The sequence below is a fragment of the Delphinapterus leucas genome, chromosome 6, assembly GCF_059928025.1.
Source record: "Delphinapterus leucas isolate spDelLeu-1000000601 "Yukka" chromosome 6, BTC_Dleu_Yukka2, whole genome shotgun sequence".
Taxonomy (NCBI): domain Eukaryota; kingdom Metazoa; phylum Chordata; class Mammalia; order Artiodactyla; family Monodontidae; genus Delphinapterus; species Delphinapterus leucas.
This window is the reverse complement of record NC_143134.1, coordinates 97648089-97672944: the sequence shown is the minus strand read 5'-3', so window position 1 is coordinate 97672944 and position 24856 is coordinate 97648089. Positions and strand designations below refer to the sequence as shown.

General features: G+C 39.9%; 1 protein-coding gene across 3 annotated transcripts in view; it reads right to left on the bottom strand.

Annotated features, from left to right (window-relative positions):
* SLC44A1 (solute carrier family 44 member 1) overlaps positions 1-24856 on the bottom strand; it is a 214712-nt gene that overhangs the window by 27386 nt on the left and 162470 nt on the right. Inside the window, exon 16 of one of the 3 annotated variants that reach the window (XM_089913489.1) lies at positions 5251-24670. The exons of the other annotated variants lie outside the window; for them this stretch is intronic. Within the exon in view, the coding sequence (XP_089769615.1) occupies positions 24608-24670 (63 nt within the window). The 3' untranslated portion in view covers positions 5251-24607. Of the gene's footprint in view, positions 1-5250; positions 24671-24856 lie in introns of those variants that run through there. 3 annotated transcript variants of the gene reach the window in all.

Here is a 24856-nt window from a genome sequence, read left to right as displayed (position 1 = left end):
CCCATCCATTAGCAGAGAGGCTGCCTAAAATCATAATAAGGACACAGACACCCCAAAACACACCACCACACGTGCACCTTCCCACCAGAAAGACAAGATCAGGCCTCATCCACCAGAACACAGGCATTAGTCCCCTCCAACAGGAAGCCTACACAACCCACTGAACCAACCTTAGCCACTGGGGACAGACACTAAAAACAACGGGAACTTCAAACCTGCAGGCTGCGAAAAGCAGACCCCAAACACAGTAAGTTAAGCAAAATGAAAAGACAGAAAAACACACAAGATGAAGGAGCAAGGTAAAAACCCACCAGACCTAATAAATGAAGAGGAAATAGGCAGTCTACCTGAAAAAGAATTCAGAATAGTGATAGCAAAGATGATCCAAAATCTTGGAAATAGAACAGAGAAAAGACAAGAAACGTTTAACAAGGAACTAGAAGAACTAAAGAGCAAACAAACAATGATGAACAACACAATAAATGAAATTAAAAATTCTCTAGAAGGGATCAATAGCGGAATAACTGAGGCAGAAGAACGGATAAGTGACCTGGAAGATAAAATAATGGAAATAACTACTGCAGAGCAGGATAAAGAAAAAAGAATGAAAAGAATTGAGGACAGTCTCAGAGACCTCTGGGGAAACATTAAATGCACCAACATTCGATTTATAGGGGTCCCAGAAGAAGAAGAGAAAAAGAAAGGGACTGAGAAAATATTTGAACAGATTATAGTTGAAAACTTCCCTAATATGGGAAAGGAAATAGTTAATCAAGTCCAGGAAGCACAGAGAGTCCCATACAGGATAAATCCAAGGAGAAACACACCACATTAATCAAACTATCAAAAATTAAATACAAAGAAAACATATTAAAAGCAGCAAGGGAAAAACAACAAATAACACACAAGGGAATCCCCATAAGGTTAACAGCTGATGTTTCAACAGAAAGTCTGCAAGCCAGAAGGGAGTGGCAGGACATATTTAAAGTGATGAAGGAGAAAAACCTACAACCAAGATTACTTTACCCAGCAAGGATCTCATTCAGATTTGATGGAGAAATTAAAACCTTTACAGACAAGCAAAAGCTGAGAGAGTTCAGCACCACCAAACCAGCTTTACAAAAAATGCTAAAGGAACTTCTCTAGGCAGGAAACACTAGAGAAGGAAAAGACCTACAATAACAAGCCCAAAACAATTAAGAAAATGGGAGTAGGAACATACATATTGATAATTACCTTAAATGTAAAAGGATTAAATGCACCAAAAGACACCCACTTGCTGAATGGATACAAAAACAAGAGCCATATATATGCTGTCTACAGGAGACCCACTTCAGACCTAGGGAAACATACAGACTGAAAGTGAGGGGATGGAAAAAGATATTCCATGCAAATGGATATCAAAAGAAAGCTGCAGTAGCAGTTCTCCTATCAGACAAAATAGACTTTAAAATAAAGACTATTACAAGAGACAAAGAAGGACACTACATAATGATCACAGGATCAATCCAAGAAGAAGATATAACAATTATAAATATTTATGCACCCAACATAGGAGCAGCTCAATACATAAGGCAAATACTAACAGCCATAAAAGGGGAAATCGACAGTAACACAATCACAGTAGGGGACATTAACACCCCACTTTCACCAATGGACAGATCATCCAAAATGAAAATAAATAAGGAAACACAAGCTTTAAATGATACATTAAACAAGATGGACTTAATTGATATTTATAGGACATTCCATCCAAAAACAACAGAATACACATTCTTCTCAAGTGCTCATGGAACATTCTCCAGGATAGATCATATCTTAGGTCACAAATCAAGCCTTGGTAAATTTAAGAAAATTGAAATCGTATCAAGTATCTTTTCTGACCAAAATGCTATGAGGCTATATATCAATTACAGGAAAAGATCTGTAAAAAATAGAAACACATGGAGGCTAAACAATACACTACTTAATAACCAAATGATCACTGAAGATCAAAGAGGGAATCAAAAAATACCTAGAAACAAATGACAATGGAGACACGACGACCCAAAACCTATGGGATGCAGCAAAAGCAGTTCTAACAGGGAAGTTTATAGCAGTACAATCCTACCTTAAGAAACAGGAAACATCTCAAATAAACAACCTAACCTTGCACCTAAAGCAATTAGAGAAAGAAGAACAAAAAAATCCCAAAGTTAGCAGAAGGAAAGTAATCATAAAGATCAGATCAGAAATAAATGAAAAAGAAATGAAGGAAATGATAGCAAAGATCAGCAAAATTAAAAGCTGGTTCTTTGAGAAGATAAACAAAATAAACCATTAGCCAGACTCATCAAGAAAAAAAGGGAGAAGACTCAAATCAATAGAATTAGAAATGAAAAAGGAGAAGTAACAACTGACACTGCAGAAATACAAAGGATCATGAGAGATTACTACAAGCAACACTATGCCAATAAAATGGACAACCTGGAAGAAATGGACAAATTCTTAGAAATGCACAACCTGCCAAGACTGAACCAGGAAGAAATAGAAAATATGAACAGACCAATCACAAGCACTGAAATTGAAACTGTGATTAAATATCTTCCAACAAACAAAAACCCAGGACCAGATGGCTTCACAGGCGAATTCTATGAAACATTTAGAGAAGAGCTAACACCTATCCTTCTCAAACTCTTCCAAAATATAGCAGAGGGAGGAACACTTCCAAACCCATTCTACAAGGCCACCATCACCCTGACACCAAAACCAGACAAAGATGTCATAAAGAAAGAAAACTACAGGCCAATATCACTGATGAACATAGATGCAAAAATCCTCAACAAAATACTAGCAAACAGAATCCAACAGCACATTAAAAGGATCATACACTATGATCAAGTGGGGTTTATTCCAGTAATGCAAGCATCCTTCAATATATGCAAACCAATCAATGTGATACACCATATTAACAAACTGAAGGAGAAAAACTATATGATCATCTCAATAGGTGCAGAGAAAGCTTTCACAAAATTCAACACTCATTTATGATAAAAACCCTGCAGAAAGTAGGCATAGAGGGGACTTTCCTCAACATAATAAAGGCCATATATGACAAACCCACAGCCAACATCGTCCTCAATGGTGAAAAACTGAAAGCATTTCCACTAAGATCAGGAACAAGACAAGGTTGCCCACTCTCACCACTCACCTTCAACATAGTTTTGGAAGTTTTAGCCACAGCAATCAGAGAAGAAAAAGAAATAAAAGGAATACAAATTGGAAAAGAAGAAGTAAAGTTGTCACTGTTTGCAGATGACATGATACTATACATAGAGAATCCAAAAGATGCTACCAGAAAACTACTAGAGCTAATCAATGAATTTGGTAAAGTAGCAGGATACAAAATTAATGCACAGAAATCTCTTGCATTCCTATACACTAATGATGAAAAATCTGACAGTGAACTTAAGAAAACACTCCCATTTACCATTGCAACAAAAAGAATAAAATATTTAGGAATAAACCTACCTAAGGAGACAAAAGATCTGTATGCAGAAAATTATAAGACACTGATGAAAGAAATTAAAGATGATATAAATAGATGGAGAGGTATACCATGTTATTGGATTGGAAGAATCAACATTATGAAAATGACTGTACTACCCAAAGCAATCTACAGATTTAATGCAATCCCTATCAAACTACCACTGGCATTTTTCACAGAACTAGAACAAAAAATTTCTCAATTTGTATGGAAACACAAAAGACCCCGAATAGCCAAAGCAATCTTGAGAAAGAAAAATGGAGCTGGAGAAATCAGGCTCCCTGACTTCAGACTATACTACAAAGCTACAGTAATCAAGATGGTATGGTACTGGCACAAAGACAGAAATATAGATCAATGGAACAGGATAGAAAGCCCAGAGATAAACCCACACACATATGGTCACCTTATCTTTGATAAAGGAGGCAAGAATATAAAGTGGAGAAAAGACAGCCTCTTCAATAAGTGCTGCTGGGAAAACTGGACAGGTACATGTAAAAGTATGAAATTAGAACACTCCCTAACACCATACACAAAAATAAACTCAAAATGGATTAAAGACCTAAATGTAAGGCCAGATACTATCAAACTCTTAGAGGAAAACATAGGCAGAATACTCTATGACATAAATCACAGCAAGATCCTTTTTGATCCACCTCCTAGAGAAATGAAAAACAAAAATAAACAAATGGGACCTAATGAAACTTAAAAGCTTTTGCACAGCAAAGGAAACCATAAACAAGATGAAAAGACAACCCTCAGAATGGGAAACAATATTTGCAAATGAAGCAACTGACAAAGGATTAATCTCCAAAATTTACAAGCAGCTCATGCAGCTCAATATCAAAAAAAAAACCAACCCAATCCAAAAATGGGCAGAAGACCTAAACAGACATTTCTCCAAAGAAGATATACAGATTGCCAACAAACACATGAAAGAATGCTCAATATCATTAATCATTAGAGAAATGCAAATCAAAACTACAATGAGATATCATCTCACACCAGTCAGAATGGCCATGATCAAAAAATCTAGAAACACTAAATGCTGGAGAGGGTGTGGAGAAAAGAGAACCCTGTTGCACTGTTGGTGGGAATGTAAATTGATACAGCCACTATGGAGAACAGTATGGAGGCTTCTTAAAAAACTAAAAATAAAACTACCATACGACCCAGCCATCCCACTACTGGGCATATACCCTGAAAAAACCATAATTCAAAAAGAGTCATGTAGCAAAATGTTCATTGCAGCTCTGTTTACAATAGGCAGGACATGGAAGCAATCTAAGTGTCCATCCACAGATGAATGGATAAAGAAGATGTGGTACATATACACAGTGGAATATTACTCAGCCATAAAAAGAAACGAAATTGAGTTATTTGTAGTGAGTTGGATGGACCTAGAGTCTGACATACAGAGTGAAGTAAGTCAGAAAGAGAAATACCGTATGCTTACATATATATATGGAGTCTAAGAAAAAGAAAAAAGGTCATGAAGAACCTAGAGGCAAGACGAGAATAAAGACACAGACCTACTAGAGCATGGACTTGAGGATATGGGGAGGGGGAAGGGTAAGCTGTGACAAAGTGAGAGAGTGGCATGAACATATATACACTACCAAACATAAAATAGATAGCTAGTGCGGAGCAGCCGCATAGCACAGGGAGTTCAACTCGGTGCTTTGTGACCACCTAGAGGGATGGGATAGGGAGGGTGGGAGGGAGGGAGACGCAAGAGGGAAGAGATATGGGAACATATGTATATGTATAACTGATTCACTTTGTTATAAAGCAGAAACTAACACACCACTCTAAAGCAATTATACTCCAATAAAGATGTTAAAAAAAATTACTTTGAACATACTTTAAAATCCTTCAAGTACAACCCAATTGAAAAATGGACAAAAGACTTAAACAGACATTTCTCCAAAGAAGTCATACAGATGGCCAACAGGCACATGAAAAGATGCTCAACATCACTAATAATTAGAGAAATGCAAATCAAAACTACAATGAGGTACCACTTCAAACCGATCAGAATGACTATCATTAAAAAGTCTACAAATAATAAATGGTGGAAAGGGTGTGGAGAAAAGAGAACCCTCTTACTCTGTTGGTGGGAATATAAATTCGTGTAGCCATTTTGGAAAACAGTGTAGAGGTTCGTCAAAAAACTAAAAATAGAGTTGCCATATGATTCAGCAGTTCCACTCCTGACCATATACCCAGACAAAACTATAATTCAAAAAGGTACACACACCCCAATATTCAGAGCAGCACTATTTACAATAGCCAAGCCATGGAAACAACCTAAATGTCCATCAACAGAGGAATGGATAAAGAAGATGTGGTACATATATACAATGGAATACTACTCAGCCATAAAAAAGAAATAGTGCCATTTGCAGCAACGTAGATGCACCTAGAGATCATCATACTAAACGAAGTAAGTCAGAAAGAGAAAGACAAATACCATATGATATTACTTATAACTGGAATCTAAAATACGACACAAATGAACATATCTACGAAACAGAAACAGACTCGCAGACATAGAGAATATACTTGTGGTTGCCAAGGGGAAGAGGAGATAGGGAAGGGAAGGACTGGGAGTTGGGATAACAGATGCAAACTATTATGTATAGGATGGATAAACAACAAGGCCTTACTGTATAGCACAGGTAACTATATTCGATATCCTGTGATAAACCATAATGGAAAAGAATATGAAGGACATATATATGTATAACTGAGTTGCTTTGCTGTACAGCAGAAATTAACACATTATAAATCAACTATGCTTCAATAAAATTTTTTTAGAAATCACATTTAAAAACTCCTTCAAGTACAAATAAAGCAGGGTAATGTTTCAGCATCATCATTATCTCCCCACATCAGTCACTGTCTTGCAGCCACCCTTGGACATACATTTATACCAGCGCTACTCAAAGTACAAAAGCTGTGCAAACTAGCATGTTTCTCACCAAAAGTTTCTATGCTAACACAAGGGTTCTTCAGCTTGTGAGTCTTTTTCTTTGGTAGCTTTTCAATCTTTTGTCATTTGGCTCTATCTTGACTGTCATGTTCACTGCCATACTGTGTTTATTCACAATTTGCCAATTTCTTGGCATTTCCAGGACATTAAGAGTAGATGAGTACAACAGAACAGAATATGCGCGATGGGAACTGTCCCTGAAATACTGTCACTTTAAGTCAAAGATTACCTTTGGACCAGATCTTTCAGGGTAATGTTCTTTAGGCTGTTGACTTGGCCGATGAGTAAGAAACCTTGGTCTGTTATGTAATATCTACCAATAGGAAAGTCATCCTTCAGCATGAGTGGCTAAGAGACCCTCTCCTGATTTGGGGTCGGGCCAGTCAGGCACCAGTCTGCTTATCTGTGCAGATGGGGGCAGCCCCGCCCACAGGTCAGGAGAGCCTGTCTTCGGGCATCACTTCAGGTTTGTGGTCCATGTCCTGTGGTGAGCAAATATTGACAGAACTGGATTCCTCTTGGAACTGCAAGGAGGGTGGGTGGCTGGTTAATGACCGTCAGACTCCATACTTGAAAGAGCTCAAAATCTTTTTGTTTTGTTTTTGTTTTTAATTTTGGCCACCCCGTGCAGCTTGCGGGATCTCAGTTCCCTGAACCCGGGCGATGGCAGTGAACGCGCCGAGTCCTAACCTCTAAACAGAGAGATTGGGACAGAAAATCTGTAAGCTAAGAAAAGGTCTCTAATTTAATTAACCCATTTCAGAGGTAAACTCCATGGAACAGCACAGCACAGCAGGAACTAATGGTCACTTACCACTGTTGCGGTCTGAAGGCTGTGTGCTCCCTGGTCTTTTGATGACTCACTGGTATCAAGGGAAGGAAAGAAAAAAAAGGGGGAAAAGCTAACATTTACTAAGGTCCTGCTGTGTGTTGGGCACTGCTCTCAGGTATTCTATACATATTTTTTCTCACTCAGTCCTCAAGAGAAGATATTATTAGCTCCCTTTGCCAGACAGAGAAAGAGGAAAAGTTAAGTGACTTGCCAACATAATGGGGTGGGAGGTGGGGCAGGGAAGGACAAGATTCAAATTCAAGTCCTTTGGATTTCAAATTCCATGCTTTTTTCCTCTAGACTATGCCAAGTGGGTAAGGCTATGCATGGCGTGGCTGAAGACCAAGCAGAAGGGAGGCGGAAGAAACAAAGAGATTGTGTTTGTCCATCTTTCTTGATTGTGTAGCAGGGCCCCAAGGTAAGCACCTCCTCCTGTTGTCAAAAGCAACATGCAAACATATCCATTATCACTTATTATATGTTCAAGGTGAAAAATTGTGCACAAAATAATGAATTGGTTTATTTCGTGCCTCAGGCTCTGAATATAAACCAGAGCTCAGCTTTTGGCCTTGTTAAGGACACCTGTGGGGGTTTCCCGGGGTCTGTGTGATGGGCACTGCTGCGTATGTGGCCCTTTTAGCACAGGAAGAGGAGGCAGTGCAGAAGCTCCAAAATAAAAGGCATGGAGAGCCTGCTCTGACTAATAGCTACAGTAAACAAACAAAGAAACAAACCAAAAACCGCCCCCCACCAAACCTCTGTTATAGCACACAAGCCAAATCTAATTACCAGAATGCTAAAAGTCTTTTCAAATGGGCGGGGGATTTTTTTGTGTTGAATATGCATGAAATTCTCAACTACTAGATAAAATTTTTTTAAAAACAATTATTTATTTGGCTGCACTGGGTCTTAGTTGTGGCATGTGGGATCTAGTTCAATCCCTGACCAGGGATTGAACCCAGGGCCCTGCACTGGGAGTGCGGAGTCTTCACCACTGGACCACCAGGGAATTTTAATCAGGAATTTGGACTCAGTTAAATTTGTCGACCATCAGATAAAAAGGAGGTGCTCTGCTTTGTGTATTGCTATTCCAATGGAATAAACAATCTGATAAAAAGCACATCTTAAATTTAAGCTCTTCAGTGGTTAGTCACAACCTACAGGGTGAAATCTAACCTTGGCAAGTGGGGGAGGTTTGGCCTGACTCCTTGGCCCCATTACCTGTCACTGACTTCCAGCCTCACACTTTATAAGGGCAAATTATTTGGAGGTTACCCCTTTCCTGTGACATTCACCCCGAATGCCATTTCACACCTCTGTGTTTCAGCACATACTAGTCTCTCTTCTGGGAGCTTGGGACCTGGTAATGTCCATGTAGGATCTGGAAGAACGAATCTTTCCCACATCTCACCTTCTTCCTTGACTCCGCCCCTTCGTCTCACTGCTTCTCCACATCACACACACTTCCACTGTAGGGACCACGCCTGCACCCTCTCCATCCCTGAGCCCCGAGTTCTCTGAGAGGGTGGCTGGCATAAGTAGGTGCTCAGTAAAAAGAAGAAACCAAGATATCATGAAACAATTTTTTTTTTTTTATCTTGCCTGGAGTCATCAATGAGAGATAAAAACTGGCTTCTCACTTTTCCTCTAAAACAACCACAAAGAATAAGTTCCCCAGACAAAGAGTTCAGTAAATCCTTTCAGAGGAAATCCAAGAGTTGGTAATGTTTCAAGTAAATGTGAAATAAGAATATTTGTTCTAAGAAACATGTAAGATAATTGAAGGATAATATTCAAATATATATTGATTCTACTTGAAGCTAGTGAAAAGAAGATACAAATATAAATGCATATCCCCTAGATACCTGGGGCTTTGGGTATATTAAACATCGCTGTTAGAATTCAGACACTAAAATGCAGCACCTTCAGTATCTGGGCCCCTTAAGAGAAAACACCTGTGTATCAATAGTTTGCGGGGTTGAGCCTTTGCTAATTGTTACTCTCAACCAGGAGGTGTCGTCAGAGACAAGCGCGTTTGCTATGGCTGCCTTCTTGAGGCTGATCATCCAAATTCTGCTCCAGGTGGAATTCCTGCTGCCTCCTAAGATCCTATCCCTCTGTGGAAGCTTCAGCTGGAACAGCCAGTATACACACCTGCAGTTCTCAAAGTGTATTATACAGGAGAATCACTTGGGGGCGGCGGCGGGGGGGGGGGGGGGATGCTAAAATGCAGATTCCTGAGCTGCAGCTGTGGAGATTCTGATTCAGTAGGTCTGGAGTGGGGCCCGGGGGTAATTTTCATCTTAAGCACCATCTTCTTCTCCCTCCAACCTCCCATTGTGAAGCGCTTCGAGAAACACCGATCTGCACCTACATAGACTGTACAATATCATCTCACAGCCTCAACTCAGAGACAGGCTGGAAGGGGACTCATTTGTTCACTCATTTGTCAAACACCTACTGAGTCCTTACAGCCGGCCAGTCACCACTGGGTACCTTGACAAAGTCACGCAGCTCATCTTCCTCTCTCAGGCTTGAGATCCCCATCAAGGGATCAATCATAGAATCCAGTAAAGACTTAGCCTATCCTTTCTTATGTTCACCCCCATCAAAGAACCTGGCTTCCACCATGATACGGGAAAAAGCCCCCCTTTCGCATACAGAACACTGCCATGTTTACAGAAATTCTGCCTCTAAATTGATCCCTAATGGTTATTTTACAGGATATCAACATTCCAATGATTTAGTCAGGAAGGAATCTTATTACCAAGATTCATTCTTTCAAACACAGACAAAAATAATAAATCCATGGCTTTAAAAACACAGACCAAAATAATAAATCCATGGCTTTAAAAGCACAGACCAAAATAATAAATCCACACGTATCTGAAAATCCAAATGCTGCTGAGTATGTTTCACTGCCATGTTAACTTTGTAAGTCCAAGATAAATAAAAATCCTGGTAGTAAACAGTGGGATAAATTACATTACTATAAATAAAACATAAACTAAAATTCCATTCGAAATTTTAAATCACCATGATATGGTTACCCCGGGGGAGTTGAGGGAGAGCGCTTTCTTAGAAACTGTAATGAAAGTTGCATATCCCACTATAGTTTTTCAGGCTACAGCTGAAAAACACCATCTGTTCAGTGACCAAAACTTACTATGCAACAGTTCACCTATTTTTAACTTTCTGACCATCAGAAAAGTTTTTGTTCTAGAAAGGACTTTAAAGGTCATTAAATCCGACCTTTCACTCTACACTCAATACTGCTTTATAACATCGCAGCTGCAGAAGTGCCCTACAGCCTCTGCATGCATTCTATTCCTCTGTGGGTCAAGAGGGTCACTGCCTCCCTGGAGTTCAGCCCATCTTGGTACTGTTCCAGTTTTTAGCACTTTCTACCTCACATCCTGTCTGATAAGCAGAAAAAGCCAGTTTTGTTTTTTGTTTTTTTTTTCCCACAAGAAAGGCTTTCCCCTCTTAGAACAGAGCAGGGTTCCTGGATTAGGATGGCATCTCGGCTGCATTGACCAGAAACCTGATTCAGTGCCTTAAACAAGGCAGGGCTTAATTCTTCTTATGTAACAGGAAGCCCAGAAGACAGCTCAAGTGAGAGAAGCCGTGGCCTTCTTGGCCACGACTCTGTCACATAGCCACCTCAAACTTCAAGGGAGTATGGGACGGTGGGTATTTTAGCTGGTGACCAGAACAATATCTGGGTTACATCCACGAGGAAGAAGGTTGGGACAGATCTGGGGTAGGGCGATTAGCAGTCACTGCCACAGCCTGAGAGTAGTATCAGGGGACTAATATGCTAACTGACTGATGAAATCTGTCTTTCTAACCATTAGAACCCTTTAGGGGCTTAGGACAGGATTATAGAAACTTTTTTTTTTTTCTGTAACATCCCTTCAGCTGTTTGCACACAATGATCATTTCTTTTTCTTTTCCCCATCCCAAGATGTCTCTTTTCCAAGTGATGTCTTTTCCAGGCTTGTCTCTGAAAACACTCCCATTTGTTTATATTCCAGGTGCGGCCTGACCTATAAAAAGTAATGCAGAGTCATCTCCTTCCTCCTGCTGTACACCATACTATTATTAACAGAGCCTAAAATCCCCTGAACTGAAACAGCCTGCTGTCAATTCATGCAGAGCACGCCTTGAACTCAGATGCTTGTGGGGAAGGGGTAGGGCCAAGGGGGGCACACATCACTGAGTACTTACCTTGTGACAGGCACCCCACCATCTCCTTTATAAGGCATCCATTCAGAAGACCCCGCCAGGCCATATCAACCTCATTTAACCATTGCAAGGCTGCTTTTATGGACCCAAGGAAGCACTTTACATTATCACTGCTAACCTCCATCCTCCATGCTATCAGATTTAGTCCACTGCTCCTGAGCTCTGATTATTACCCCATGGACTATATATCTAGCATTTTTAGCTCTAAGTCACCTTAAAATATGATTATCTTTGGTATTAGTTAGGATTGTGTTCAGCTGTAATGAAAAAAAACCCAAAATAATAGCTGCTAACATAAGACAGAAATTAATTCAAAAGTCTGGAAGTTGTTAGCCAAGTTGACATGATGTGCCAAAGTATCAGGGATGCAGGCACCTTCTGTCTTGTTGTTCCATCATGCATGTCTTCCAGTGGCAAGGTCACCTTGCTGTCCAGAATGGCTGCTGAACCTCTGGCCATCACATCTGAATTCCAGCTGGCAGGGAAAAGGAAATTGAGGAAGGAGTAATGGCCCTTCCTTTTAAAGACATTTCCTGATAGTTACATGTCATTTGCACTTACATGCCACTGGCCAGAACTGAGTCACATGGTCACAATTTAGCTGCAAGGGGGAGCTGGGAAATGCAGTCTTTGTTCAGGATGGTTATATATCCATTTAAAAACCAGGTGACTGCTGTCATCAAAGATTAAGTAAAAAGATATTGGGAGACAACCTATAGTCTTGGCCACTCCTTCCATTCTTCATCCACGTCAGTGGTAAAAACATTAAACTATCCAAGACAAAGACAAAAAACACCAACAATAATAGGAGATAATATTTATTGAGCATTTACTATGTGCCAGCCACTGCCCTATGCATTTTACGTGTAATAATGTAGTTAATCATCACGAAAGCATTGTTAAGTTGGGCACTATTTTTTTTTTTTTTTTGCGGTACACGGGCCTCTCACTGTTGTGGCCTCTCCCGTTGCGGAGCACAGGCTCCGGATGCGCAGGCTCAGCGGCCATGGCTCACGGGCCCAGCCGCTCCGCGGCATGTGGGATCCTCCCAGACCGGGGCACGAACCCGCGTCCCCTGCATCGGCAGGCGGACTCTCAACCACTGCGCCACCAGGGAAGCCCTAAGTTGGGCACTATTATAACTCCCCTGAACTGAAACAACCTGCTGTCAATTCATACAGAGCATGCCTTGAACTCAGATGCTTGTGGGGAAGTTGGGCACTATTATATTATTAATAATAATTATATATTATTAATAATATATATTATATAATTATATAGTATAATTATGTATAATTATACTATATTATACATAGGTGGGAAAACAGAGGCCTAGAGAGTCTGAAGCCCAAGGTCATACAGTTCATAAGGGATACAAGTGTGCTTGAATTGGAGCTCATGCTCCTAATTAATCACTATAATGCATTGCCTTTGGGCAATGTGTGAGAGATGTAAACTTCTGTCTTATTTTGGCAACTGTTGTTTTGGGATTTTTTGTTTACTCACATCTGGAGTTGGCCTCCTCTACTGGAACCTCCTTTGGGTTGAAATTAATTAGCAAGACTTGGGCTTGGTTCTTCAATTAATGACTATTCCACCAGTATACCTGCTCAGGTCTGCTTAGCTCCTAAGAGTCTTGTCCTTTGTAATTTGGATAAACAGGATCAGCTCCCAGAACCAGGCTTATGCTGAAGAAAAATGAGAGATATGACCTAAAAGACAGGAGAGCAAGTGTGGCAGCCCAGCAAACACATCATGGCAGTATGGAGGGCTGTATATAGGAGAGTTCAAGGGGTTTGGGTTGTTTATCTTTGCTGTTGAGTGTTAGAGTTCTTTATATATTCTGGATACTAGACCCTTATCAGATATATGATTCACAAATATTTTCTCCCATTCTGTGGGTTGACTTCTCATACTTTAAAAAATAGTATCCTTTGAAGCAAAAATTTTTTAATTTTGATGAAGTCCAATTTTCTTTTGTTGCTTGTGTTTTGGTGTCATACCCGAGAAGTTATTGCCAAATCCAAGGTCATGAAGATTCACCTCTGTTTTCTTCTAAGAAGTTTATAGTTTTAGCTCTTGTATTTAGGTCTTTGATCCATTTTTAGTTAATTTTTGTATATGATGTGAGGTAGGGGTCCAACGTCTTTTTTTGCATGTAGATATCAAGTTGTACAAGCATCATTTATTGAAAAGTCTATTCTTTCCTCGTTGAAAGAATCTTGGCAATCTTGTTGAAAAATCTGTTGACAACAGACACACACTTTTATTTCTGTCCTTTTAATTCTTTCTATTCTAATATTGATTTTGATATCTTTCTGTATGTCATTATCCCATTGTTTTGATTGCCATAACTTTTTAGTAAGTTTTGAGGTCAGGAAATGGTAGCTCTCCAATTTTTTCTTCTTTTGCATAACTGTTTTGGCTCTATGGACTTCCTTGCAATTCCATATGAATTTTTGAATCACCATTTCCATTTCTACAAAAAAAAGATGATTAGGATTTTGAAAGTGATTGCACTGAATCTGTAGATCACTTTGGGTAGTATTACCATTCTAACAATATTTGCTCTTCCAATCCATGAATGTGTGTCTTCTCATTTACTTATGTCTTCGCTCATTTCTTTCAATGGTATTTTGTAGCTTTCAATGTAAAGGTCTTGTACCTCCTTGGTTGAATTTATTTCTTGGTACTTTATTCTTTTTGATGCCCTTGTGAATGGAATTGTTTTCTTCATTTCCTTTTTGGATTGTTCATTGCTAGTGCGTAGAAATAAAACTGATTTTTGTGTGTGGATCTTGTATCCCACAACAATGCTTAAATCGTTTATTAAGTCTACTTGTGTGTGTCTGTATGAATTGTTTATGATTTTCTACCTATAAGGTAATGTCATCTGAGGAGAGAGATTTTATTTCTTTCTGATTTGGGTGTCTTTCATTTCTTTTTCTTACCTAATTATCCTGGCTAGAACTCTCGGTACAATACTGAATAGCAATGGCAAGAGAGGCATGCTTGTCTTGTTATTGATCTTGGGGGAAAAGCTTTCAGTCTTTCACTACTGAGTACGATGTTAGCTGTGAGTTTTTGGTAAACACGCTTTATCAGGTTAAGTTTCCCCCACTGCTGTCACAGTGATTTTTTTCCTCCTAAAATGCAAATATCATAAAGCACTCCCTTGCTAAAAGTCCTACAGTGAGTCCCCATTTTCTTCAGCATGAAATCAAGTCCCTTAGTATGGCCCAAAGCCACTTCAAGAGTGTCTGATACCCGCTGACTTCTCCAGTTTCATGTCCCCACACCCTAGAGTCCCAGACACATCATTTCCCCACACATGCCGTTCCCTCCGCTGGGAACACTACCTCCCTTTTCCAAAAGGCTTCTTTGCCACAGCCCTGTGTCCCTGCCCCTCCCGCCTTCGGGCAGTCTCTGTGTTACTCCTGAGTTAACACTCAGAGCAGCTGGTGCCCTAGAATACAATCATCTCCTTACCCCTTTGCCTTCCTAAACAGACTATGAGGTTTCGGAAGGCAAAGACTAGGTCTCTCATTTCTGGATCCTTAGTGAAGATAAGACTTCATAAACGTCTTTGGAATAAAGACTACTTTTCTATTTTATTTATATTTACGAACATGTCCTGTAAGTCCTAACAGAGGTGGATCTACATAAGGATGAGGTAACAAATTCAGTTAAAGAATCAGGAAGTTATATGCTTGGACTTTACCAGCTCAGCTCCCCAAGTCCCGTTCGAGAGCCATACGCAGATTATTTTTGTCTTCACAGTAACTTGAAGAATGCATATACCTTCTTCCATCAAAGGATAACATTCTGTATAAATCTTAGTGTTCTTTCTCTTTAGGTTGCTAGGACACTCAAAGTATTTAATGCTTCATTGTCCTGTAACTATATTAGTCCTAGAGTCTAGCATATTTGTTTCTTCCTGTTTATGTCTCTGCTTTTCTATTTTTATTTTAATAATCTTACTGTACATAAGCCTTTTTGGAAAAAAGTGGAGCATAAATATGTAAATATATATGCTAAAAATACATTGTATGTATTTCTTGTTAGCAGAGAAGCACACAGATTGTTAAGGTGACAATGCAGAAGAGCAGAGTTAGAGCCATTGAGAAAGAGTTTGTCTGCAGTGACTTTAGCTGTACAAGCCATTGTTAGGTTGGGGTCTCTTAAATGAAAACCAGAAATTAGGTAGATTTCCTTCATGAGGGAGTGGAAAAAAATTTTGTTGGCACAGAGAAATATTTTCAGGCCCTCAAACTCTTCTCCAAATGGCTCCTTCTTATCATTACAGAGATTTTGCATCAGACGGCACTGAGAAGAAAAGGTAAACATTTCCAATATTCAGTGAATTAGAGACTCAGAGCCTGGATGAACTTGACCATCTGGAGCAAGTCCCTATCTTTAAATGAAGAAATGGCATACCCCACACAGAGCGTACACCTCCGCGATTCCTCTTCCCTTCCCCCCAGATCTAATTAGTCACCAGGTCTGTAAATTTCCCACTGGGATCTTCCCCTCCCCCCTTCCCCCTCTGTCCCCCAAGTCTCCCACAGGCTCTAGGTCTGATTGAACATGCAAAACTCCCATATCCTCTCCGAGGTCACCTCTTGCTGCCCATCCATGCATTCTTGGCTTTGGATTTTCTAAATGACTGAGGTATCCTCGTGTCGCTATATGATGGCCCGTGCTATTCCTCTGGGTAGAATCGTCTCCCTTCCTCCCTCCTGCCCTCTCATCATCTGGCTCATTCCCGCTCACCCTTCAGGACACAGCTCAAACAGCTTCTCCTAATAACCCAGCACCTCCCTATGTGCTCCTGAAGCACCTTCACTGCTGTCTGTCTCCCTCATTAGGCTGTGAGCTACTTCAGATCAGGGAGTGAAGTTACCAGAGTCCCCAGAATATAAATCCTACTGACCAGAGCAGGTCTCAGGAAATGATTGTTGATCAGACGTGGACACGCTTAGCACACTGCTGTAGACACACTTAGTGAACGTGCACGAAACGGGCCTCACTCATAACAGTTTCCAGGGTATGAGACGTGGACCTCACCAACTTCCACCAGCCTGATGTTTCCCCCTCTCCCACCCCAATTCTTCTACATTTATTAAGTCCTTCCCACTCCTTCCTCTGTCTAATTAAAAAAAAAAAAAATTCCTTATTCCATTTGGATTTGACTTAGATTTGTTTTCAAACTGAAAGCCAATTGTCCTAAACAGTGTTTATTAAATGAATTCTTTCCTTTCTTATTCATTTTGAGGTGTAGCCTTAGCTCTTATTAAATTCTTATAAATAATAGAATTTGTTTTGGGGAATTTCTCTTCTACCCTATTGGCCTATTATCACTCGGGTTTAGTTGCTGTCATCTTATTATACTTACCTGGATATTTGCTTTTTAACTTAACTATATTTTGTCATGTTAAAAAACTATAGAGCTTACTTCAAAAAAAAAAAAAAAAGAACAATACAGGAATATTTTAAACATACAGGTAAGCAAAGAAAAAATTAAATTACCCTAATGCCATGTCCCAGAGATAACTATAATTATCATTTTGATGTAACAAGAGTGGTAGCTGACTTCCACTTAACCATCTTGCCAGATTAACTGACACCTCTAGTCCTCCGTAGAATGTGCTGGCTGATGTCCACAGCAAGCTGAATGGTCCCGGAGGGCGGCCTAGGCACTGGTCCCAGCATCAGCGGACTGTGCTTAGCAAGAGTCAGGTGCGTTTATTCCAACATGTTATGCCAGGTGCAGTGGTTATTCAAATGGTACGATTATTTAAATATTAGGTACGTTGGGCTTCCCTGGTGGCGCAGTGGTTGAGAGTCCGCCTGCCGATGCAGGGGACACGGGTTCGTGCGCCCCGGTCCGGGAAGATCCCACGTGCCGCGGAGCGGCTGGGCCCGTGAGCCGTGGCCGCTGAGCCTGCGCGTCCGGAGCCTGTGCTCCGCAAGGGGAGAGGCCACAACAGTGAGAGGCCCGCGTAATGAAAAAAAAAAAAATTATGTATATTGATAAAAACAATGAGTATGAAGAGAGTAATTTCTAAGAAAAGTAAGTTGAATGCTTTGGAAAGACTCTATAAAGATAAGATACTAAAAATATTACTCAAATTATGTGTACATGAGAATTATAAACATTGGAAAGAAATAAAAATCTAGGAGTCTATACTCAGCTTGCTTCATTATTTAGCTTCTCTAAATTCTTGATCCATTTTAAAGAAACCAGTATTTCACATTTTTACATTTTTTGGTGGTTACATTATTGGTATGTTTAATGCTGCCAAAAAAAAAAGACAACACACAACTTCAGAGGACTCAAAGAGTCATAAATAGAATACCTATGCCAAAGTTTGGCCAATGATTATTTACTTGTTGTAGTTTTAAAAAACATTTCATTTATAAAGATTCTCCTCCTTAACCAAAATTTTCAATTAACCAATCAGCTACCAGTGCCCACAGACTTGGTTAAGAGAGCATGTATTATACCTTCAGTCATTTAAAAATGTATAAAGATATTGATTTCTACATAAATGAGATCATGCTATAAATACTGCTTTATCCCCTTTTTCACTGACTATATTGTAGACATTATTCCAAGTCATTAAAGATTACAACATTTTTAATGCCTGCCGAGCCCCTCCTGCTGAAGTCCTATTTAATGTTTCCTTTCATTGGGCATTTAAAACTATGTACCAAAAATAAACAACCCAATCCAAAAATGGGCAGAAGACCTAAACAGGCATTTCTCCAAAGAAAATATATAGATTGCCAACAAACACATGAAAGAATGCTCAACATCATTAATCATTAGAGAAATGCAAATCAAAACTACAATGAGATATCATCTCACACCAGTCAGAATGGCCATCATCAAAAAATCTAGAAACAATAAATGCTGGAGAGGGTGTGGAGAAAGGGGACTGCACTGTTGCTGGGAATGTAAATTGATACAGCCACTATGGAGAACAGTATGGAGGTTCCTGAAAAAACTAAAAATAGAATTACCATATGACCCAGCAATCCCACTACTGCTCATATACCCTGAGAAAACCATAATTCAAAAAGAGTCATGTACCATAATGTTCATTGCAGCACTATTTACAATAGCCAGGACATGGAAGCAACCTAAGTGTCTATCAACAGATGAATGGATAAAGAAGATGTGGCGCATATATACAATGGAATATTACTCAGCCATTAAAAAAGAACGAAATTGAGTTATTTGTAGTAAGGTGGATGGACCTAGAGCCTGTCATACAGAGTGAAGTAAGTCAGAAAGAGAAAAAGAAATACCGTATGCTAACACATATATATGGAATCTAAAAAAAAAAAAAGGTCATGAAGAACCTAGGGGCAAGACAGGAATAAAGACGCAGACCTACTAGAGCATGGACTTAAGGACATGGGGAAGGGGAAGGGGAAGCTGGGACAAAGTGAGAGAGTGCCATGAACATATATACACTACCAAACGTAAAACCGATAGGTAGTGGGAAGCAGCCGCATAGCTCAGGTAGATCAGCTCAGTGCTTTGTGACCACCTAGAGGGGTGGGATAGGGAGGGTGGGAGGGAGGGAGACGCAAGAGGGAAGAGATATGGGGATATATGTATATGTATAGCTGATTCACTTTGTTATAAAACAGAAACTAACGCACCATTGTAAAGTGATTATACTCCAATAAAGATGTTAAAAAAATAAATAAATAAAACTATGTACCTTTCTTGATTTCCTCTTCGTGGGACTGACAGAAAACTTGGAGTTTAGTTTTATGTGCAGCCTAGGGTTTCTTATACAGTTAATCTCCTTTTCTCAATTTTCACATGCCTGCTTTAAAAAAAATTTTTTTTTTTAATTTTTGTGTTAAAATTGTTTCTTGTTGTAAGTTGGGAGAATCCCTTCTGGCAGAGAGAACAGACCAAACACAAACCCCTAATATCCTGTCTCCAAGTGTGAGGTTATAGTATGAGTTTGGTTGACTGAACGCCCTTTTATTTTGCCTTGAAGGCAATTCCTTACTGTCGCCTCTCTGGTCTGCTGACATAACTGGCCAGGGAGCTTATAACTACCTAGAGAGCTCTAAGACTTCTACTGAAATTGCTGATAAGCCCAGGAAGTGGTCTAATAGCTTAGCTTTGCTTTTTCTGGACTCCTGTATGTAACCTAGGGATATCTTCTAAAATTATTTTTCTCAGGATTTGGACAGTAAAGGAGGCACAATATCAAATTAAAGGCACAAAGTATTCCTTACCTTCACTGCTACTTGCAACAACTGAAAAAAATTACCAATAATGTGAAAAGGCCTGGCCTTGTGGGTTACTTCCACAACACCTGGTCAAAAATAGGAGGCCAGGGCTCTCCTGGTGGCGCAGTGGTTGAGGGTCCGCCTGCCGATGCTGGGGACGCGGGTTCCCAGTCCGCGAGGGTCTCACGTGCGGCGGAGCGGCTGGGCCCGTGAGCCATGGTCGCTGGGCCTGCGCGTCCGAAGCCTGTGCTCCGCAAGGGGAGGGGCCGCAGCAGTGAGAGGCCCGCGTACCGCAAAAAAAAAAAAAAAAAAAAAAAAGACCCTCTGGATTTTTCTTTATCGTCTAAAATTTGAGATTGAATACAGATTATACTTTTCATAGCCAAACAGCAAAAGAATATCTGGGTACCTTTTAGGAGATGTGAGGCTTTTCACAGGCTCTTTCATCACTAGGTGGTCTATGGAACAAGAAATTGTGTACGTTTGCATCAGGACCACGCCTCCAAAAAGAATTAACAGTCCAGATTGGTTAACATTCTTTAGTATCTCAAACACCTGTAGTGTCTGAGGACTCCTCACAAATGTTCTCTAACAACTTCTTTTGGCAAGCTGGTATAGATAAATAACTAGGGCTACGATCTGGGCATTACTCACATTTGCTAATGAAGAGCAGTCTGTACAGCAGCCTCTCAAGAAAAATCCAAAATTAAAAAACAAATTGGGAGAGATTTATTGGTATTGCAAAAGGTCTTCCACTTAAGAACACCCCTTTCTTAGTCCCCAATATCATTTAAAATAGGATTAGTTTTAAACAAGCTTGATTTTTCCAAACTTTTCAAGCTTGTTGAAAAATCAACAAGCTTGATTTTTCCATAATTTACTGCCTAAATTATGGCACACCACAGTTTCACCAACTCACCAACTTAGCACAGATCCAGGCTTCAATTTATGTGCAGGGCACTGTACCAAGCACAACGAGTGATTTCCATGGTAAACGTTATCTAACAGGCTTTTCCTCTCTGCCTGATGATTGAATTCAGTTGCAACCTTAGCATTCACAGAGTGACTCAGACTCCAGCTAGGAAGCCTGGCTGGGCAGTGGATGAACTTTGTACTTCAGAAATTAGGTTTTATTTAGTACATTTATGTTTCATACTTCAGGGATCCTAGAACATGCTGAGAGATGCTGGAAAGAAATAGCTGGTCAATTCCAGGGCACCCTTGCAGCATATTGACCTAATCTGAAAACAAGATGTTGCCCACAATCAGTTTCTATTGCAGCACAGCAGAATCCGCCACCCCCAAATATGACTGCAGGAGTTCAGGACATGCCACCTCAAAAAATGCCACTTTGTTGTATTACTGTGAGCTGAAGGCACTTGAAAAACAGCAAATGTGGGTGAGGTATTCTCTGAACTCTCCTTATCTCCCTAGACAGAGTCTCCAAAAAGAACTCAAATGTCATAAATCCCCTTCTCAGGAGTTTCATCAACCAGGGGAGATTGACTCTTATCACAGGAGAAGAGCCTAGAAGTCGACACCACACCCAGACACACTTTGCCATAAGCTATCATGCAGCCCAGCTATTCCTCTAAGGGCCCATTCATCTTTCCTAAAAATTATTTACTCTCCCCTAAGAGGCCTACATCCTCTCGCCCCTTTCCCTATTAAGATGGTATTTAAATTTGAATTCTAAGCCACTTAGAGGAGTTACTCATTTTTCCTGGGTATCTCACATGTATACCTGAGGTATACACGTTAATAAACTTCTGTGTGTTTTTCTCTTGTTAATGTGTCTTCTATTATAGAGTCTCAGCTAAGAACTCAGAAGGGTAGGGGGAACAATTATTTTCCCTCCCCTACACTGTTCATCACCACCCTGGGCATGGGAAAGTGCTACAACACAGTAGACAATGACATTCTTTCCTATAAAATTTTATTTATTACATAAAAAAATTCTATACAATTGTTAGACTAAAATACAGTTTTCGTTATAGTTCTGGTAACTGAGTCAGTACACAGAAAACTTAGCATTAGATCAGCACTGTTTTTTCTAGTTCATATTTCTGCACAAGGAAAACATTTCAAAGCTCCATTTCATATAGGCTCATTGTACTCTGAAGCCAGATGGAATTCCATCCAATTCAGAGCTCTTGGAAGTTAATTTCCCAGCAAGATTTGATAACTCCAGAAAGTTAATTGCTTAATATACATATTTTTAAAGTCCTCTGAGAGCACAACACTCTGTAAAGTCTGCACTGTGTCAATAATGACAGTCACAAATACTACAGGGCTATGACCATGTCTGTGGGGCATGTTCAAGCACCTACATGTTTGTTTCCCCACCTGAATACAGTGTAGTGACACTGTAATAAAGAAATAATAATAAGGAAAAAACTCAAAATAATGTTAAGGTAAAAGATCCCGAACCAGGGAATTCATGGAAGACTTAACCATGATCCTATAGTTTGTAATGGACAAAGACCGGACATGATACAAAAATCCATTTTGACACTGTGAATAGGATGCAAATAGCAAAACAAAACAAAACCAAAAAGACAAAAAAGGCCTCAGATTGAGAAATATGTGGCACCGCAACATACCTCTCATGCTGGATTTCACAGCAGTGAGATGTCGAAACACACTGATGGGCATTTTCTATTCAAATCTCCCCATACACTGGATGGGATCTGACTGGACGAGATGTTACGCGCAGAGCCTGAGAGATGAAGAGCAGGTCCCTCTGCATTGACTGATCTTTCAAACTTGGCTGCTTTATTCTAGGAGCCTATTCTAAACTCAGGAGCGCAGGAAGGCTGTGCCAGAAAGTACTTAAAGTTGGACCTTTGGTCTTCAGAAGATATGCTTTTGTCTTTGGTTGTTTTCCCAGAGCCCCTGTCATGTTGTTAGGTGCCCTCTACACTTTTCTCCCCACTCTTGTGTTAGTTGTAGCAAATCAGATCAGCTAACAACCTCCTGAAGTTATTTCACTGGGTACCACATCTTTAGAAGTGCATTCAATGGTCAAGACTATTCTGAGACAGTGTAACTGAAACTTCATTATGGAGCTCCCAGTACCCTTTTATAGGATGGACAAAATCAAGAGAACCTCAACAGCAACATAATCTAGTAGCACTAAGGCAATATAGTAGAAGAAAGGTAACTTCCCCCCGTGATGTCTTTGAAAATCAAAACTAGCCAAAACAAGGGGGCCAAAAATTCTGGGAGAACACTGCTAGAACCCAGAGGAAGGGGAAAATTTACTCTGTAGTCTCTGTCTCCAATCATCAGTCCCAAAGCTGTCCTAGTATTGTTTCATTCCTATGAATCACCTCATACAATTTTTGAAAACAATCCTGGCTTAATGATCCATGTGGTAAATGAAGGCAGTGCTCACATTTTCTAGTGGCAGGTAGAATGGTCCGCAGGATGCTGGTAGGACGTTCACTCCAGTCCTGTGTCCATTCATTCCTCAAGTCTTTTCTTTCTTTTGTTTTTTTCTTTTTATTTATTTTTGGCTGCACTGTGCAGCATGTGGGATCTTAGTTTCCTGACCAGGGATGGAACCCACGCGCCCCCTGCATTGGAAGGGTGGAATCTTAACCACTGGACCGCCAGGGAAGTCCCTCAAGTCTTCTTTTCAATGCTTACTTTACTCACATAGAATGATTTAACACATTATTCCTCAAAAAATAACTAAAACTAATTTCCTAGCTGATGGGATGGGTGGATCAGATTCCTATGTGAAAGTCAGGACATTTCCTTTAGGTCATACACTTCTATGACAAAAAGACATCAAATATGGATACTTACACCGGACTCAGGCCCTTTTCCACCCAATATGGGAACTTCCACCTGTGGTCTCTTCCTTTGCTACTGTGGAAGGTTCAATAGAGCTCTTCTGGGGTTGTGGGGTGGGGAGGAGAGCTGACTTTTCTATTTTCTTCACCAGCCAATTAGGACATTTCCACTGCTTTCTTCAGCTTGAAAATGTAGGTAATAGTTTGATGTCTGACTATAGGTCATGACCCCCTGGAATCAAATCTTAAAAACCCTCAAATTCCTTTAAGGATGTCTGCCTGCTTTTTCAAGGGCCCAGAAGACACTCCATATAGTTGCAGCAAGCTTACCTAATAGTAAGGTGTAAATGTGAAGAAACCCACATGCTCCCTAAAGAAGGAAGGTGATGTGGATGGGGGGAGTGAGGCACAGTCCCATGGGCAGTGGTCCAAGGCTGCTCTAGTGGTGACCGGAAAACACTCAGAACAGGAGGGAACACCTCACTGATTTACGAAGGAGAAAAAAATAACTTTTGAATTTGTCCCCCCAGCATCTGCTCCTCCAACTTTCCACTAAAAATTTTTTGTCAACTATGGACTATGGTAAGTTTGCTAATTTATCGCCATCTTCAAATGTTCTTGGCCGTGTTGACAGAGATATATTTTTAGACAGTGATCTAACTGATAACACTATGCTACAGATGTCATAGCTGAGTGACAATAATAAAGAATCTAGTGTTTTGGTAGATGGATATTTACAGGGATTCCCTATTCATTTCTTCTTGGATTTTCTTGTCCATTGCAAATAATTTGGTACCTTGCCAAAAATTCATCATAGGACACATACATCCTTACACCACCAAGGAAAGAAATCTTACTGTCTTGAAGATTCAGTGTTGACGTCCTGTTTTTCATTCAGATTAGTGTGGTTTTGATTTTCAAAGCTGGTACTAAAAGTTTTCAAGTTATAAAAAGGATTCCAGACAACAAGGTCCTACTGTACAGCACAGAGCACTATATTCAGTATCCTATGATAAACCAAAGTGGAAAAGAATATTTAAAAAAAGTATATATATATAACCGAATCACTTTACTGTACAGCCGAAATTAACACAACATTGTAAATCAACTATACTTCAATTAAAAAAGAAAACGATTCCAGGTCTGAAATTGGTTAAGTACCATCTTAAAAGAATCTTCAGTGGAGGCCTAAT